The sequence below is a fragment of the Hyla sarda genome, chromosome 10 (assembly GCF_029499605.1).
Source record: "Hyla sarda isolate aHylSar1 chromosome 10, aHylSar1.hap1, whole genome shotgun sequence".
NCBI classification, from domain to species: Eukaryota; Metazoa; Chordata; class Amphibia; order Anura; family Hylidae; genus Hyla; species Hyla sarda.
The window spans coordinates 61,350,826-61,369,372 of NC_079198.1; the positions used below are offsets into that span (position 1 = coordinate 61,350,826).

General features: G+C 43.3%; 1 protein-coding gene across 2 annotated transcripts in view; it reads right to left on the bottom strand.

Moving 5' to 3' along the window:
• Positions 1-4,243: 4,243 nt before the first annotated feature.
• Positions 4,244-18,547, bottom strand: part of MYADM (myeloid associated differentiation marker) — a 34,247-nt gene continuing 19,943 nt past the window's right edge. The window contains exons 1-2 of one of the 2 annotated variants that reach the window (XM_056542078.1): positions 9,111-9,191; positions 4,244-7,054 (exon numbers count right to left, since the gene is read on the bottom strand). In XM_056542078.1, the coding sequence (XP_056398053.1) occupies positions 6,120-7,043 (924 nt within the window). In that variant the 5' untranslated portion in view covers positions 7,044-7,054; positions 9,111-9,191 and the 3' untranslated portion in view covers positions 4,244-6,119. Of the gene's footprint in view, positions 7,055-9,110; positions 9,192-18,547 lie in introns of those variants that run through there. The other variant, XM_056542077.1, reaches the window with a different exon arrangement.

An 18,547-nucleotide genomic window follows, 5' to 3' on the forward strand; every position in this document is an offset into this window, starting at 1 on the left:
CTGTCTCAGGAGGTGTGGCTGGATCTTGCTTCTGAACTCTAGCCCCACCCTAAATGTGATCACCTCTGACCAGTCATTACAGCCTACATCATCATCTACAAATAAAGCATGCTGTCTTGTGCTGAACAATGTCACAGCCAAAGAAGAAGACAGGTATGAATACAGCAGGTGCTGCAACCTCACTGATTGTGATAGTCTGCTGTAAAACTAGATGTTCTGCAACAGCACTGGGTGTGAAATTGGCAGGAGTGCTGTTGGAGGGGAGTAGGCAGAGTGGGAGGACTGTGACAAAAAAGCTGAGGAAGAGCAAAACATTTTCAGAATTGCAGTACTTACCTCCACCTTCTGGAGTGAGAGGAGATAACATTTCATCCTAATAGCTCATAACCCTAACTACTAAAATTTCTATCATAAAATTATACAATAAAAATCAGTACTATATATTATTATTTTTGGTGATATTTCTATAACAATATGAATCTGAACGTAATCATAAATCCTCCATATTTTAGGACTGAAATTTTTGTAGTTAGGGTAATGAGCAATTAGGATCCCCTCTCACTCCAAAAGGTGGAGGTCGCCAACAGGCCAAATATATTGAGTGGCCATATATTAACACTGGATGGAGCTAATACCATTTGGGATCAGGAGCTGCGCCCTCCCCATAACCAGGGATCTTGTCTAAATAAGAAAAGGGATCTGTTGATACGTCTACCTAGCCATAGGTGTCATGGAGAGCTACTATACTGAGGTTGGTGGCCCTTCACTACACCAGGTGAGTTATCCTTTTCTAACAGGGATTATGCAGTTTTGATATTATTATAGTGGATGAGCGCTGCTTTTTTGTAATTTCTACCTCTCCCTAATCAATTTTTTAAGAAAATGCCTTTGACTGCATGACAACTGCCCATACACAATTAAAGGGGTATTCCAGCGGGAGAGGGGTCCTAACCATGCCCATTGTGTGGCATATAAAAAAAAGTATACCTTTACTTACCTCCAAGCGCTCCCACTGTGCCTCCATAGTCCAGCTCCTGTCCCCGATGGGAACCTCTTTCTGAGCCACACTGTAACTGTCTGGCACAGGAAGCACCCTGGCCCAATGTGGCATACTGCTGATCAGCAAAGAGCTGGCAGAGGTGGGACATAGCAGTGTGACAAATTGGTTCTGGGTATTTTTGTAACTTATGGCGGTTCCACGGTATATAAAGATATTTCTCCCCCAACCAAAATCATGTGACCTGCAAGTGCTGTTCTGCTCCCCCCCCCCCCCCAAATTAATTATCAGCCCAGCGCTGCACTGTCCCCATCGGGGTACTACTCACGTGTCCCCCACAAGCGTTGCCCTTCTCGTCCTCCTGTTTTTTGCGGGCTGCCGGTACTGGAACTCTATACTGTACACTGTATCCCTATGCCCGGGATACAAAAGATATACAAAATAAACTTTAACACCCCTTCCTACGTCGGTCTCAAACTCTTCCTTGGGCCTGGAAAGTCAGAGAGCCGTCAGCCTATCACCGGCCGCAGCGATCTTCTGCCTCGGCCGGTGATAGGCTGAGCCCACTGTCATGTAAGAAGCCCGCCGGCTTCTTACATGACAGTGGGCTCAACCTATCACCGGCCGAGGCGGAACATCGCTTTGGCCGGTGATAGGCTGATGGCTCTCCGACGTTCCCAGGAAGCAGGTCTGGACCGACGGGGGAACGTAGGAAGGTGCGTTAAAGTTTATTTTATCTTTTGCAGCCCGGGCATAGGGATACAGCCTACAGTATAGAGTTCCAGCACCGGCAGCCCGCAACATACAGGAGGACGAGGAGGGCAGCACTTGTGGGAGACACGCGAGTAGTACCCCGATTGGGGAAGCGCAGCGCTGGGCTGATAATTAATTGGTGGGCGGGGGGAGAAGCAGAACAGCGCTCGTGGGTCACATATGATTAGTTCCTCGATGTGGGAAAAGCGCAGCGCTGGGTTGATAATTCATTCATTCCCGAGGGGGAGGGGCCCAACCGGTAAAATTCATATTGTGCAGCACAAACATTTCGGTATTCGGTATGAACCGGTATACCGCCCAGCACTACAGCTAAGCTCTCCTAAGAGAAGTTGTGAATGTAAGAAAGAGAGACCAAACACTGGTGCCTTGTGTATTACCCAAGGACAAAGGGAGAAAAAGCCACGGGGACTGACATCTCTGATAGATATCCGCTCATCTCAAGTGAGTTATAAGAATGGTTATCACCCCAGTTCTGTTTGGGTACTGAGAGCTTGGAGTAGTTGCTGAGCCTGGAGGGTAACAGTATGACTGGGGCAGCGTGTCCTGTAGAATACCAATATCGTGATGCAAAAAACAATTGTACCTGGCGCTGCTACTTTTGGTTATGGAAGGAGGAGAAACAACTACACAGATACTTTCAAGTGACTATTTGTCAAAAAGGGCAGGCAGATGCAAGCAGACCAGTGGGTAGTAATAAAGATGACATGGGGAAGCCCCCAGGTGTTTTGAGCCTCATTTTCACAATAATAATTTAAAAAAAAAAAGTAGAAAAAGTATACCTGGAATCAGTTGACACGTCTGCGTGTGTTCGTTTATATAAGCATGTGCCAACTAACAGAATGCCCAATTTAAATAATGCCATTTTGTAATTACATATCCTCTTTACCTGCACTTAGAATTTTTTTTTTTCTAGCCATTCTCTGGTGGAGAGTGATTTTTAGTACCAAATATGACTTGCCAAACCCATTAGGTGGAGGAAATAAATACACAATTGCAAATACTGTACATCTATGTATTTATTACAGTTTAAAAAAGTACAGGAGTTGTTCAACATAAAAAAAATAGAAAACGGAATATAAAAACTAGCTGAGGTTTACAATACTGTTAGGAAGCAGGCACTTTAGTACAAAAAGCATAGACCATGCTGTTGATATAGTATGTGCAAAAACATATTTCTTCATGTTTTTAGCATATTTCACTGCAGCTGCAAGATTGATAAAGCACAAAACATTGATCCTATCAAGTCAAAAAGGTACATATGCAAATAAATGAACATTTTTGGTTGAAAAAAAAAATAATGCACAGTTATTAGGTATGAAAAGGATTTGTAGGTAAATGTATTGAACACTGATTGAAATGAAAATTGACAGTTCAAATTGCCTACATACATTAACCAAGGATTGTATTTGTGATATATACAAATCTGAATTCTACATTGTTAAATAACAAATACTGATGAGGTGTGCTTACAAGATTTGGAGCTGTCACAGCCCCACAGTTTCCCCAAAATATCTCATTAATAAGACAAAATTATCATTACTGCAAAGCCCTTTCCCTTCTCTGCACTCAACTCATGCTAATTTGGACTTACGTGGAAGAACTGGTTACCAAGAATGAGTTGCCGACCAACAAAGTGCTGTAACATTTTGGCAGTAGTCAGGCCATTTACCATTTTATTCAGTACCTAGGTCTGCTTATAAGTCAGACTTAGCTAAAATGACATTTAGGTAGAGCTGGCCAGTATGACCAAATATGTGTATCACAGTATTTTTGTAACTTATGGCGGTTCCACGGTATATAACTGTATTTCTTTCACTCCCCCCCCCCCCCCCAAAATCATGTTACCCGCCAGTGCTATTCTGCTCCCCCCCCCACCCAAATCATGTTCTGCTCCCCCCAATTAATTATGAAGCCAGCGGGGTACTACTCACATGTCACCCACAAGCACTGTCCTCCTCCTCTTTGTTGGGGGCCGCTGGGGTGACCGGCGATGGAACTCTATACTGTACGCCAGTGGTCTCCAACCTGCGGACCTCCAGATGTTGCAAAACTACAACTCCCAGCATGCCCGGGCATGCTGGGAGTTGTAGTTTTGCAACAGCTGGAGATCCGCAGGTTGGAGACCACTGCTGTACGCTGTATCCCTATGCCCGGGCTGCAAAAGATAAAGAAAATAAACTTTAAGTTACCTACGTTGGCTGTCCGGGCATGCTGGGAGTTGTAGTTTTGCAACATCTGGAGGTCCGCAGGTTGGAGACCACTGGCATACAGCATAGAGTTCCAGTTCCAACAAAGAGGAGGACAGCAGTGCTTGCGGGTGATATATGTGAGTAGTACCCTGCTGGGCTGACAATTAATTGAGGGGGAGCAGAACAGCGCTGGAGGGTAACATGATTTAGTGTGGGGGGGGGGGGGCAACATGTTTTAGTGGGGGGGGGGGGGAGCAGAACAGCGCTGGCGGGTAACATGATTTAGTGGGGGGGGGGAGCAGAACAGTGCTGGCGGGTAACATGATTTAGTGGGGGGGGGAGCAGAACAGCGCTGGCGGGTAACATGATTTGGTGGGGGCGGGGGTGGGGAGCAGAACAGCGCTGGCGGGAAACATGATTTGGGTGTGGGGGGGAAGCAGAATAGCGCTGGCGGCTAACATGATTTGAGGGGGAGTAGAACAGTGCTGGCGGGTCACATATGATTAGTTCCCTGATGTGGGGACAGCGCTGTGCTGATAATTCATTTCTAAGGGGGAGGGGCCCAACCGGTATTGCGGTATGGGAAAAATTCATATCGTGCAGCCCAAAAATTTCGGTATTCGGTATGAACCGGTATACCGCCCAGCACTACATTTAGGTGGAAAAACTTTGAAAAAAAAAAAAAAAAAACCTTGGGGTTCACAGATCTGCTGCCTAATTTTTCCATGCCTTGATAACATAGGCCAGTTTTTAAGTACCATATTGTTTCAGCTCTTATCTACAATTATTAGTCACTGTAATTAAGTAATATGTAACTTTTCTGCCAGCCTCATGTTACATTTTATTTATGTGGATATGAAAGTTTATAAAACGTATGTGTATGGAAACCAATTTCACCTAGGTTTTCCTTTCAAACACCTCATAAAAATATATATTTCCCTTCCTATTCCCCTGTGTATTACATATAAGAAAAAAACTTTTTACTTAATAGAAATCAGATCTTTAACCCCCTTCCCTCTCAGGCCATTTTTCATGTTTGCACTTTTGTTTTTCCTCCTCCCCTTCTAAAAATCCTAACACTTTCAATTTTCTATCTACAGACCCATATAAGGGCTTGTTCTTTGTGCCACCAATTTTACTTTGTAATACCATTAATCATTTCACCACAAAATCTATGGCGAAACCAGAAAAAAATATTTATGGGGCTAAATTGAAAAAACAAACAAACAAACCAAAAAACGCCATTTTGTAAATTTTGGGGGGTTCCGATTCTACAAAGTGCACTTTTCAGTACAAATGACACCTTATCTGCTGCTGGCACAGTAAAGAGTATGTGCTGATGGCGCTAGTTTACAGGGTTTAACTAATTATAACTATATAACTATAATTATAACTAATAATAACTAGTTTACTAGTTTAAAGGCGACAAATGCTTTTTATATTCGTTTTTCAAAGTTTTCTCTGGTAAAGCCATGAAGATCCCATATCATATACAATGGCATAAAAGCAGTATATAAAATATGGGTGGTCATGATACCAGTGTATTGAGTTTGAAATGACACCAAGGAACTCTATGGGGAGGCCTTCCTCACACTTTTACATTACACAGACCCCTGGTAATTATAAGGATGGCAGACATTTCTTTCTCTCATGTCAGTGTTACTCTAGCAAACATGATTGAAGCACTCCTTGAGATAACATATTTGACACTTTAATGGCATTATGTAGTCGGAACCCAAAAAGCCCGATACTGCTCACCTGTAGATAGGTGATATGTTATAATATAATAGTGGGTAACCCATTTATGTCTTTCAAACACAATACAATAAAGTTGTTAGTTTTTTTGTTTGTTCGTTTTTAGCCAAAAGTAGAAAAGAAAGGATTTGTGGCTAACAGTGGTCTGTATGAAATAAAACGCAATACCCGCCACTCACTAAAAGGACACTTGGGTGAAATGATGCAGTATGGTTAATAAAAAAAAATAACATTGAACATCTGAGTGAAATAAGGTTACATTTGAACAATGATCCTTCATAACATAAAAAAGTATAATTACATAAAACCTTCATATCAATATACAGTATGTTATATAATGGAAGAAAGACTACAATTGTTCTTTTCTGGAATAATTACATCAAGCTTCAGTAAACCCTAATCTTTTAATAAACAGTGATGAAAATAAGTCTTGCAGAATGCACCAGATCACCAATATAAACTAAAAGATTGAAAGCTGTCAGAACAGCAATGGCTACACATTTATCAAAAGTACATAATCTATATCGGCCTGGAGCATATCTGCAGGAATCAGGCCTTGTAGGGGTACCATTATGCTTGGAATCAAACTGAAAAATGGGCCAGATAATCAGAGCAGACACATAGAAGAGAACTGCAAGGAGGGCATATGCACTGAGGAATTTCTCAAAAGCACATGGCAACCAGCTAGTGCACTCTCCGACACACAGAATAATTACCAAAATAGATAAGATAAAGCAGATACAGTATACGGACAAACACCATTTCAGTGCATCATGTTTTTCATACAGAGGTGGATCTGAAATAAAAACAAAAATAACACAGGCAATGTAGCTTTCGATGACTTTCAGGAGTCCAGGAACAGTCGCCATGTAACCCGTAACTTCTCCTGGCTGAGCTCGGGTTAAGGACACTTCAATAATATATGCCAAAGTAGTAAGGCACGAAAACACAGTGGCTACAATTTCATAGGTACGCCGATTACCGCCATAGCTTCTGTCATCCAGGAAGTACAACGGATAGATGACGGAGGCAGAGAGACACATCAGGACAGCAAACATTGCAAAAGTGATTGGAAAGTTCTTCCAGGACACTGGCATCCGGCTTTGCATTCCAGCAAACTCCACAATAAGGATAATTATAGTAACAACGAAGCAGAAGCACCAGGAAAACATGCACAGATCTCCAATTCGGCCATTCCATGCTCCACTGTGGACAACCAAGCTGAAGGTGACACAGGCAAATATGGCTGCAATAATACGTATAATACCAACAGGAGACTTTAAGGTGTGGGTGTTACCCACCACCACGGTTCTCTTTTGGACTGGCATGGTTGGTGTACCTACAAAAAATAAAAATAAATAAAAACAGTTGCAATTAAATACGTGCAGCAACAAGATTTAGTTTGTTCAAGTTGCACTAGATTATCATGCGTTATACATTTTTTAAACATTGCTATATGTCTAGAAATCAGTGTGTACATCTGACAGAAGACTCAAACGTGTTGTATGAACAGAGCCTTATAATAAATTATAAAGTCAACCTGGGAATCTCAAAAGAATCAGATGCTATATGGGGCTCACCAGAAATGATGCAGACTATTTATGGATCAGTGTAGAAAAAATAAATAAATAAATAAATCAAAAAATTATAATATTATATATTAAATATATACATACACACACACACACACACACACACACACTGCTCAAAAAAATGGAACACTAAGGGAACACTAAGATAACACATCCTAGATCTGAATGAATTAACTAATCGTATGAAATACTTTCATCTTTACATAGTTGAATGTGCTGACAACAAAATCACACAAAAATTATCAATGGAAATCAAATTTATCAACCCAAGGAGGTCTGGATATGGAGTCACACACAAGTCAAAATGAGGCTCAGTAGTGTGTGGCCTCCACGTGCCATATGACCTCCCTACAATGCCTGGGCATGCTCCTGATGAGGTGGTGGTGGCTGATCAGATGGTCTCCTGAGGGATGGCCTCCCAGACCTGGACTAAAGCATCCACCAACTCCTAGACAGTGTGTGGTGCATCGAGCGAGACATGATGTCCCAAATGTGCTCAATCGGATTCAGGTCTGGGAAACGAGTGGGCCAGTCCATAGTATCAATGCCTTCCTCTTGCAGGAACTGCTGACACACTCCAGCCACATGAGGTCTAGCATTGTCTTGCATTAGGAGGAACCCAGGGCCAACCGCACCAGCATATGGTCTCACAACGGGTCTGAGGATCTCATCTCGGTACCTAATAGCAGTCAGGCTACCTCTGGCAAGCACATGGAGGGCTGTGCGGCTCCCCAAAGAAATGCCACCCCACACCATTACTGACCCACTGCCAAACCGGTCATGCCGGAGGATGTTGCAGGCAGCAGAACGTTCTCCACGGTGTCTCCAGACTTTCACATGTGCTCTGTGTAAACCTGCTTTCATCTGTGAAGAGCACAGGGCGCCAGTGGCGAATTTGCAAATCTTGGTGTTCTCTGGCAAATGCCAAAGGTCCAGCAAGGTGTTGGGCTGTAAGCACAACCCCCACCTTTGGACATAAGGCCCTCATGGAGTCTGTTTCTGACCGTTTGAGTGGCCACATGCGCATTTGTGGCCTGCTGGAGGTCATTTTGCAGGGCTCTGCCAGTGCTCCTCCTTGCACAAAGGCAGAGGTAGCGGCCCTGATGCTGGGTTGTTCCCCTCCTACGGCCTCCTCCACATCTCCTGGTAGTGCCTCCATGCTCTGTACACTAAGCTGACAGACACAGCAAACCTTCTTGCCACAGCTCGCATTGATGTGCCATTCTGGATAAGCTGCACTACCTGAGCCACCTGGGTGGGTTGTAGACTCCTTTTCATGCTACCACTAGAGTGAAAGCACCGCCAGTATTCAAAAGTGATGAAAACATCAGCCAGGAAGCATATGAAATGAGAAGTGGTCTGTGGTCACCACCTGCAGAACCACTCCTTTATTGGGGGGGGGGGGGGTCGTGATAATTGTCTATAATTTCCATCTGTTGTCTGTTCCATTTGCACAACAGCCTGTGAAATTGATTGTCAATCAGTGTTGCTTCCTGAGTGGACAGTGTGATTTCACAGAAGTGTGATCGACTTGGAGTTACATTGTGTTGTTTAAGTGTTCCCCCTTTTTTTTTTCTTGAGCAGTGTATATATTAATTTATCACAATAAACAGAAGACAAGTTTTAAAACCAGAATGGTCTCTTCATCGGGTCATGACCTGACTTATAATGTTAGATACTACAAAAGTTATCACAGCTGATAAGGCCACATTTTTTTTCCATCAAAAAGTTACAACAAGATGGGAGCACAAACAGCCAGACACATTCAGAGGACATCAAAAGGTCACTAAGAAGACAACTTACCACACAATACCTAAGCAGCAGCTACAAGGTTTAGCCACTGATAGTTTATACAAAGCATGCTCACACTGCCAAATGTCCGCTTGGAAAGGAAGTCAAACACATTAGTGACATGTAAACATATTCGGCAGCCTGCATTACGTGGTAATAGAGCGAGGGAAATGTGTGGTGCTGTGCCAGGCCTTGCAGGGATGAGACCTTATAAGGAAGCAGAACTGCACTTGTGATCATTTTTTAGCTATCATTACTGAAGGATTCCATGCACACAAATCTCATCATATTACCCTCTATATGTATAACTGGGATACTATACAGCTATCTTTGAAAGTCCCATAGGTCACATGACCCGACCCAGGTGTAAGGAAGAACGTGGGTTAGTCCAAGAACAAGTGGGCTGATCATATTAAAATTTCTGACTCAAATCCGTACAGATTTTCCGCATGTAATCCACTTGCAATCTTCCTACGTTCAAAAAAAAAATCCGCCGGGAAATGAGAGTCCCATTGAAGTCAATGGGATTCTGCGGCGGAAATCCGTCTGAAGAAAGAGCACCTCCTTTCTTCATGTGGAAATTTTCTAGCGGAAATTAGGCACGCAAATTCCGAGTGAAAAAATCCGAAGTATGAACAGGTGCACGGAAATCCCATTGACTCGCATGCACTTTTTAGCAAGCGGAATTTGAAATTCCCTAGTCTGAACCTAGCCTTAGTCTGTGAATAGGGTGTAAACATAAATCCAGGGCTGTGGAGTCGGAGTCTGAGTCGAGGAGTCGGACGAAATTTTGGGTACCTGGAGTCGGAGTCGGCAAACAATGCACCGACTCCGACTCCTACTAAGTTTAGATTGGAATAAAAAAAATAAAAAAAAAAGCAAGTTTAAATGTCCCAATTCACAAAAAGTTATAATTAATGACTTCTCTACTTTAAGAATAAAGACCAATGCATGCAGTGCCTCACGTAACCGCAAAACTAACACGTTAAGTGACCGTGAAGAAGCATGCTTTTCATGTGCTTTACTATATGGCACGCAACGCACAATTAGGAGCAGCAATACTTATACTTTCCATAGTGTTGTGTTCTGCTGTTACAGGGAACCCATGGGTAACCTAGCCTCTCACTGATAAGGGATTAAGTAAATATGTTTTTAGCAGGACTAGTGAAGGGAATGGAGGGTCAATAGTTCAAGACTGAAGCTGTAAAGCATTGGAAAAACTGCTGCCATTCAGCTAAGGGTATAAAAACTTGTACACTCGATTGTTAGCTTAAGGGGTACTCCGCCCCTAGACATCTTATCCCCTATCCAAAGGATAGGGTATAAGATGTCAGATCGCCGTGATCCCGCTGCTGGGAACCCCCGGGATTGCCACTGCAGTGAGTTCGCTTTGTGCATAATAACGGGCGATACAGGGGCCGGATCATCGAAACGTCACGGCTCCGCCCCTCGTGATGTCACGGCCAACCCCCTGAATACAAGTCTATGGGAGGGGGCATGGCGGTCATTATGCCCCCTGCCATAGACTTGCATTAAGGGAGCGGGCCGTGATGTCACGAGGGGCAGAGCCACGACGTCACGCTGCTCCGTTCCCTTGTATCGCCCGTCATTAAGCACAGAGCGAACTCCGCCCCTCGTGATGTCGCGGCCAGCCCCCCGAACTCGCTCTGTGTAGTAATGAAAGTGCGGTGCCGCAGCGGCGATCCCCGGGGTCCCCAGCAGCGGGACCCTGGCAATCTGATATCTTATCCCCTATCCTTTGGATAGGGGATAAGATGTCTAGGAGCGGAGTACCCCTTTAAACTATAAACATGACTATGGGATTCTACTAGGGAAATCATGTTTTATAATAAATGCCCCTTCCTGGATCCTCCCACTGCCCTATCTTCAGCAGCAGATCAGCACACAAACTGTTCTTTACTTCAAGGAATGTATAAAATACATTCACATATTAATACAGAGGAGTCGGAACATTTATCTACCAACTCCACAGCCCTGCTTAAATCTTGGGATAATCCCTTTAACGACAATGGATGTAAATGTACATCATGGTTGCGTTGGTACTTAACGCACCATGATGTACGTTTACGCTCTGCCATGATCGCGAGCAGGTCCCGGCTGCTATCAACAGCCAGGGACCCGCTGGTAATGGCAGATATCACAGCATTTGTGGCAGTGCAGTACTTTAAATGGATGATCAGATCCCCGCGGCAGAGCTGTGGGCGATCTGATCATCCATCACCTGCCTCCGTTCGTCTCCTGGGGTCTTCTGCTCTGGTCAAATGATTACAGGGGACTATTAAAGTGTAAAAAATAAATAAATAAATAAAAAAGTTAAAAAATGTAAAAAGTAAAATAAAGAAAATTTAAAAATTTTTAAATCCCCCCCCTAATAAAAATGTAAAACATACATTTTTCCCATTTTACTCCCAAACAAGCGTAAAAAATAAAACATATTTGGTATCGCCGCGTGCTTAAAAGTCTGAACTATCAAAATATATTGTTAATTATCCCGTATGCTGAAAGGCGTAAAAGTAAAGAAAAAAAAAGGCCAAAATTGCCGCTTTTTAGTCACATTTTATTAAAAAAAATAGATAACAAATAAATGAAAAGTAAAATATAAGCAAAAGTGCTACCGTTAAAAACCACAGATCACGGCACAAAAATTAGCCCTTATGTGCCCCGTATACGGAAAAATTTTAAAGTTATAAGTGGTCAAAATAGGGCAATTTCAAAACATACTAATTATGTTAAAATAGTTTGAGATTTATTTATTTTTTTTAAGCGGTACAATTATAAAAAGGCATATAACATGGGTATCATTCTAATTGTATTGACCAACAGACTGAAGAAAACGTACTGTTTTTTAACGTAAAGTGATTGCGGTTTTCTTTTCAATTTTTTCCACATAAATAATATTTTTTTGGTTGCGCCGTACATTTAATGGTTAAATAAGTGATGTCATTACAAAGTAAATTTGTTGATGCAAAAAACAAGCCCTTACATGGGTCTGTGGATGGAAATATAAAAGAGTTATGATTTTTAGAAGGCGAGGAGGAAAAAACGAAAATGCAATAATAAAACTGGCCTGGTCCTAAAGGCCAAAATGGGCCTGGTCCTTAACCCCTTAAGTACCCAGGGCATATGGGTATGCCCTGGCTCCCTGGTACTTAAGGACCCAGGGCGTACCTGTACGCCCATGGGAATTTCGGTCCCTGCCGCGCGCTGGGCAGGGACCAGACCGGCATGACTGCTGATATCTATCAGCAGGCATCCCATGCAAATGCCCAGGGGGGTCCTGAGATCCCCCTATGTCGGCAATTGCTGCATATCGCAGGTCAATTCTGACCGGGGATCTGCGGCAATTCTGGTTCATATGGGTCTCCGGTGACCCGGAAAATAAGGGGGATCAGGGGTATCAAAGAAACCCACGATCTCCCTGAAGGGATAGGAGTTAGGTGGCAGGGAGGGGGAGGGGGTTAAAGTTTGGTTTGGTTCCCCCATTCTGCAAACCCACAGTAGTGCAGGCAGAACAGGGGAACTGTCCTGTGACCGGGACTGGAGGTCACTTACTAGGAATCGACCGATATTGATCTTTTAGAGCCGATACAGATAGCCTGTGAACTTTCAGGCTGATAGCCGATACCTTATACCGATATTCCATACATTTTAAATCCCCCCCCCCCCCCCCAAAGACCGCCGCCGCCACTCGCTTCTCTCCCCCTGCCTGTCCTGGGGTCCTGAGTCCAATCACTGCCGCTGCCAGAGACCGCCACAGCCGGTGCCTCATTGCCTCCCCCATCCCCTTTTTTATAAGTACCTGTTCCCTGCGACGTCCTGCGCTGTCACGGTGCGCCGGGCCACTGACTGTGATGTTGCGTTGAGGATGTCACTCGTCATTGCGAAGCGCACAGTGACAGCGCAGGACGCCGCAGGAGCCAGTAGTAGCGCGGGCCCTCGGAACAGGTAATTGTAAAACCGGGGATGAGGGAGGCAATGGGGCACCAGCGGCGGCGATCTCTTGCAGTGGCGGTGGTTGGACTCATGACAGGCAGGGGGAGAGAAGCTGGTGGCGGCAGTTTTTGGCCCCACAAAAGCCGCTGCAGTTCATTGATTTAAAGCGGCCACATTATCGGCAAGGTAATTGCCGATACAGATAACTTAGAAAATCGTGCATGTCGATCCCTATCACTTTCCATCGGCGGCATCGGAGGCAACGATCGGCAGCGGGCGGCAATGACTGGTGAAGACTACGGAAGTAGTCGAGTTGCCTAGCAACATCTGGAGGGCTACAGTTTGGAGGCCACTATACAGTGATCTCTAAACTTTAGCCCTACAGATGTTGCAAAACTACAACTCTCAGCATGCCCAGACAGCAGTTTGCTGTCTGGGCATGCTGGGATTTGTAGTTTTGCAACATCTGGAGGTCCACAGTTTGGAGATCACTGTGCGGTGGTTTCTAAGCCGTGGCCCTCTAAATCTTGCAAAACTACAACTCCCAGCATGCATGAAAAGCAAACTGCTGTCTCCCCATGCTGGGAGCTGTAGTTGCATACATCCAGCTGTTGTATAACTACATCTCCGAGCAAGCCCTTCGGCGATCAGTACATGCTGGGAGTTGTAGTTTTGCAACAGCTGGAGGCACACTGGTTGGAAAATACTGAGTTAGATAACAGAACTTAACTGAAGGTTTTCCAACCAGTGTGCCTCCAGCTGTTGCAAAATTGGGAGTTGTAGTTTTGCCCCTCCATGTGAATGTACAGGGTACATTCACACGAGGGGGTTTACAGTGAGTTTCCTGCATCAAGTTTGAGCTGCGGCAAATTTTTCGCCGCAGCACAAACTTCTAGCGGGAAACTCACCGTAAACCACCGCCCGTGTGAATGTACCCTAAAAACACTACACTAACACATAATAAAGGTTTAACACTACATATACACCCCCCTTACACTGTCCCCCACAATAAAAATGAAAAATGTATCGTACGGCAGTGTTTCCAAAACGGTGCCTCCAGCTGTTGCAAAACAACAACTACCAGCATTTCTGGACAGCCACTGACTGTCCAGGCATGCTGGGAGTTTAGCAACAGCTGGAGGCACCCTGTTTGGGAATGTCCACCCCTATGCAATCCAAAATTAAGTCCTCAAATGAGCATGGCGCTCTCTCACTTCGGAGCCCTGTCGTATTTCAAGGGAACAGTTAGGGCCACATATGGGGTATTTCCGTAATTGCGTTACAAATTATAGGGGGCTTTTTCTCCATTTACCCCTTATGAAAAGGAAAAGTTGGGGTCTACACTAGCCTGTTAGTGTAAAAAAATAAAAAATCTTACACTAACATGCTGGTGTTGCCCCATACTTATTATTTTCACAAGAGGTAAAGGGAAAAAAAGACCCCCAAAATTTGTAATGCAATTTCTCCCAAGTACGGAAATACCCCATATGTGGGCATAAAATGCCCTGCGGACACACAACAGGGCTCAGGAGTGGGAGCGCACTATGTACATTTGAGGCCTAAATTGGTGATTTGCACAGGGGTGGCTGATTTTACAGCAGTTCTGACATGAATGCAAAAAAATACCCACATGTGACCCCATTTTGGAAACTATACCCCTCACGGAACGTAACAAGGGGTATAGTGAGCCTTAACACCCCACAGGTGTTTGACGAATTTTCCTTAAAGTTGGATGGGAAAACGAAAAAAAAAAATTTAACTAAAATGCTGGGGTTACCCTACATTTCTAATTTTCACAAGGGAGAATAGGAGGAAAAAAAAAGCCCCCCCAAAATTTGTAACCCCATCTCTAAGAAGAGTAAGAACATACCAGTGCTCTACTACAATGCTCAGAAGAGAGGGAGCGCCATTGGGCTTTTGGCCAGAAAATTTGTCAGGAATTGAAGGCCACGTGTGAATCCAGGTAGAAAAACAGACATGGCCACACATCCACAATTTTGTATTTTGATCTAACTGCTTCTCAGCATAATTTCAAAAACAGTGTGTTTACAAAGCCCCCATGGTGCCAGAACAATGGACCCCCCCCCATGTGAGCCCATTTTGGAAACTACACCCCTCACGGAATGTAATAAGGGGTACAGTGAGCATTAACACCCCACAGGTATCTGACAGATTTTTGGAACAGTTGTCAGTGAAAATGAAAAATGTAATTTTTCATTTGCTCAGCCCACTGTTCCAAAGACCTGACAAATGCCAGTGGGGTGTAAAAGCTCACTGCACGCCTTATTAAATTCTATGAGGGGTGTAGTTTCCAAAATGGGGTCACATGTGGGGGGGGGGTCATTGTTCTGGCACCACGGGGGCTTTGTAAACGTACAAGGTCCCCGACTTCTATTCCAACCAAATTCTCTCTCCAAAAGTTCAAAGTCGTCAAGCACCCGTGGGGTGTTAAGCTCACTGTACCCCTTGTTGCATTCCTTGAGGGGTGTAGTTTCCAAAATAGTATGCCATGTTTTGTTTTTTGTTTCTTGTTCTTTTTTGCTGTTCTGGCACCATAGGAGCTTCCTAAATGTAACATGCCCCCAAAAACCATTTCAGCAAACTTTGCTTTCCAAAAGCCAAATGCGACTCCTCTCCTGAACACTGTAATGCGCCAGCAGAGCACTTGATGTCCACACATGGGGTATTACCAATTTTTTTTATTTTTTTTTTGGGGGGGGGGGGGGGGGGGGGCATTGTTTCCTATTACCCCTTGTAAAAATGTAAAATTTGGGGAAAAACCTGCATTTTAGTGAATAATTTTTTTTTTCTCATTTACACATCTGACTTTAACGAAAAGTCGTCAAACACCTGTGGGGTGTTATGGCTCACTGGACCCCTTTAGGGGTGTAGTTTCCAAAATAGAATGCCATGTGTTTTTTTTTTTTTTTTTTTTTGCTGTTCTGGCACCATAGGGGCTTCCTAAATGTGACATGTCCCCCAAAAACCATTTCAGCAAAATTAGCTTTCCAAAAGCCAAATGTGACTCCTTCTCTTCTGAGCATTGACGTCCACACATTGGGTATTTCCATACTCAGAAGAGATGGGGTTACAAATTTTGTGGAACATTTTCTCCTATTACCCCTTGTAAAAAATTAAAAATTTGGGCATACACCAGCATTTTAGTTAACATTTTTATTTTATTTTACACTTCCAACTTTAATGAAAAGTCGTCAAACATCTGTGAGGTGTTAAGGCTCACTGGACCCCTTGTTATGTTCCCTGAGGGGTGTAGTTTGCAAAATAGTATTTTTTTTTTGCTGTTATGGCACCATAGGTGCTTCCTAAATGTGACAAAAACCATTTCAGAAAAACTCACTCTCCAAAATCCCATTGTCGCTCCTTCCCTTCTGAGCCCTCTAATGCACCCACAGAGCACTTGGCATACACATATGAGATATTTTCTTACTCAAGAGAAATTGGGTTACAAATTTTAGGGTGATTTTACCCCTTGTAAAAACGCAAAAAATGGTTCTACAAGAACATGCGAGTGTAAAAAAAAATAAGATTTTGGGTTTTCGCCTTCACATTGCTGCTATTCCTGCGAAACACCTAAAGGGTTAACAAACTTACTGAATGTCATTTTGAATACTTAGAGGGGTGCAGTTTTTATAATGGGGTCAGTTATGGGGTATTTCTAATATGAAGCCCTCTGATGTCTTCCGAAAGTAAAAACATGTCAACTTTATGATGCAAACAAAGTAGACATATTGGCGCACATTTATCATTGTAGGTGGAAGTGAAGCATTTTTTACACCTTTTTTTGTGTGCTGGTAATGTGTAGGATCACCAAATGTATTAAATGTTCACAGAGCATTTGATACATTTTGTGCAGGTAAACATTTTCTCAAATTTCTCTCTTCACATACACTAGAAAGCTATGCCAGGTCTGGGCTGGTGTAGTTTTAGAGACTTTTCAGTGGCGTTGCGGCTTTTTTGCGCCGTTTCACAAAAAGGCGCAGTTCATAAACCCCTTCTATATCATGTGCATTACAAAAAACAGTGGATTGCAACTCAAAATCAGCAGAAATTAGTAAACAAAAAGGCGCAAAAAAGGAGCAAATAAACCCTGCTTGCGCCTTTTTTAGACACAAAAAACAGTCTAAAGACAAAGATAAATGTCGGCCATTGTATATGTGAAACAATATATAGTTTATTTGGGATGTTCATTTTCCTTATAAGCAGAGAGTTTCAAAGTAAAAAAAAAATTGCACATTTTTCATAAAATGTTGGAATTTTTCACCAAGAAATGATGCAAGTATCAAAGAAATTTTACCACTAACAAAGTAGAATATGTCACACAAAAAAAATCTCGGAATCAAAATGAAAAGTAAAAGCATCTAGTTTTATTAATGCTTAAAGTGACAGTGGTCAGATGTGCAAAAAATGGCCGGATCCTCAAGGTGAAAATGGGCTGGATCTGTATGGGGTTAAGGCTTTTGGGAATGTAATTTGCCTGCAATTCTTACCCATAGTTTCCTAATATTATATAAAGTATTTAGGGTTAACCACCTGGCAATGAGAGATAGAGATTAGAGATAGATAGAGAGAGAGAGATAGAGAGAGAGAGATAGAGAGAGAGAGATAGAGAGATAGAGATAGATAGATAGAGAGAGATAGATAGAGAGAGAGAGAGATAGAGATGATAGAGATAGATAGAGATGATAGAGATGATAGAGATGATAGAGAATATATATATATATATATATATATATATATATATATATATATATTTGTATTTGATGCTTATTAACATTTATTACCTTTTCTTTTTACATTTCACAGGACAGTGTTTTCCAAACAGTGTGTCTCTAGTTGTTGCATAAATACAACTTCCAGCATGCCCGGACTTTGGCTGTCTGGGCATGCTGGGAGTTGTAGTTTTGCAACAGCTGGAGGCACACAGTTTGATAAACTCTGCCATGGGGACGACTACTTGCAATCTTGCAGACACTGATCAATGCTGTACCATAAGAGCCTATAGCACAGCACTGATCAATGTTATCAGCGCTGAAGCTCCCTACATACTTGGAGCGCCGATCGGATGGGAAGGAGGCAGGTAGTGACCCTCCGCCCACCCTCTAAGGTGATCGGAAACCCGCGAGTGGCCGGCGGATGTACCGATCAGCACCACTGAGCTACTGGCACTTCTTTTCCTAATTTTAGATGCCGCAATCAACTTTGATTGTGGTGTCTTAAGGGTTAATGTCAGACATCACTTGGTTCGGTAATGTCTGCCATTAGCCACTATAAAGAGAGAGATTAGCTCTTGAGCTCGCTTCATAGACCAGCTGCACAGCTGCGCCCTATACATATGGCAGCCAGTCGTGTAAGGGTTAAAACCTCCTCCCAGCGCTAGGCACTGCTGCTGAGAGGAGAAACAGCGGGCCGCACAATGGACAGTCCTCTGTGCAAAAGGCTGGTAGGCTTCCTTACAATTTTCTTGCTAGCTACCT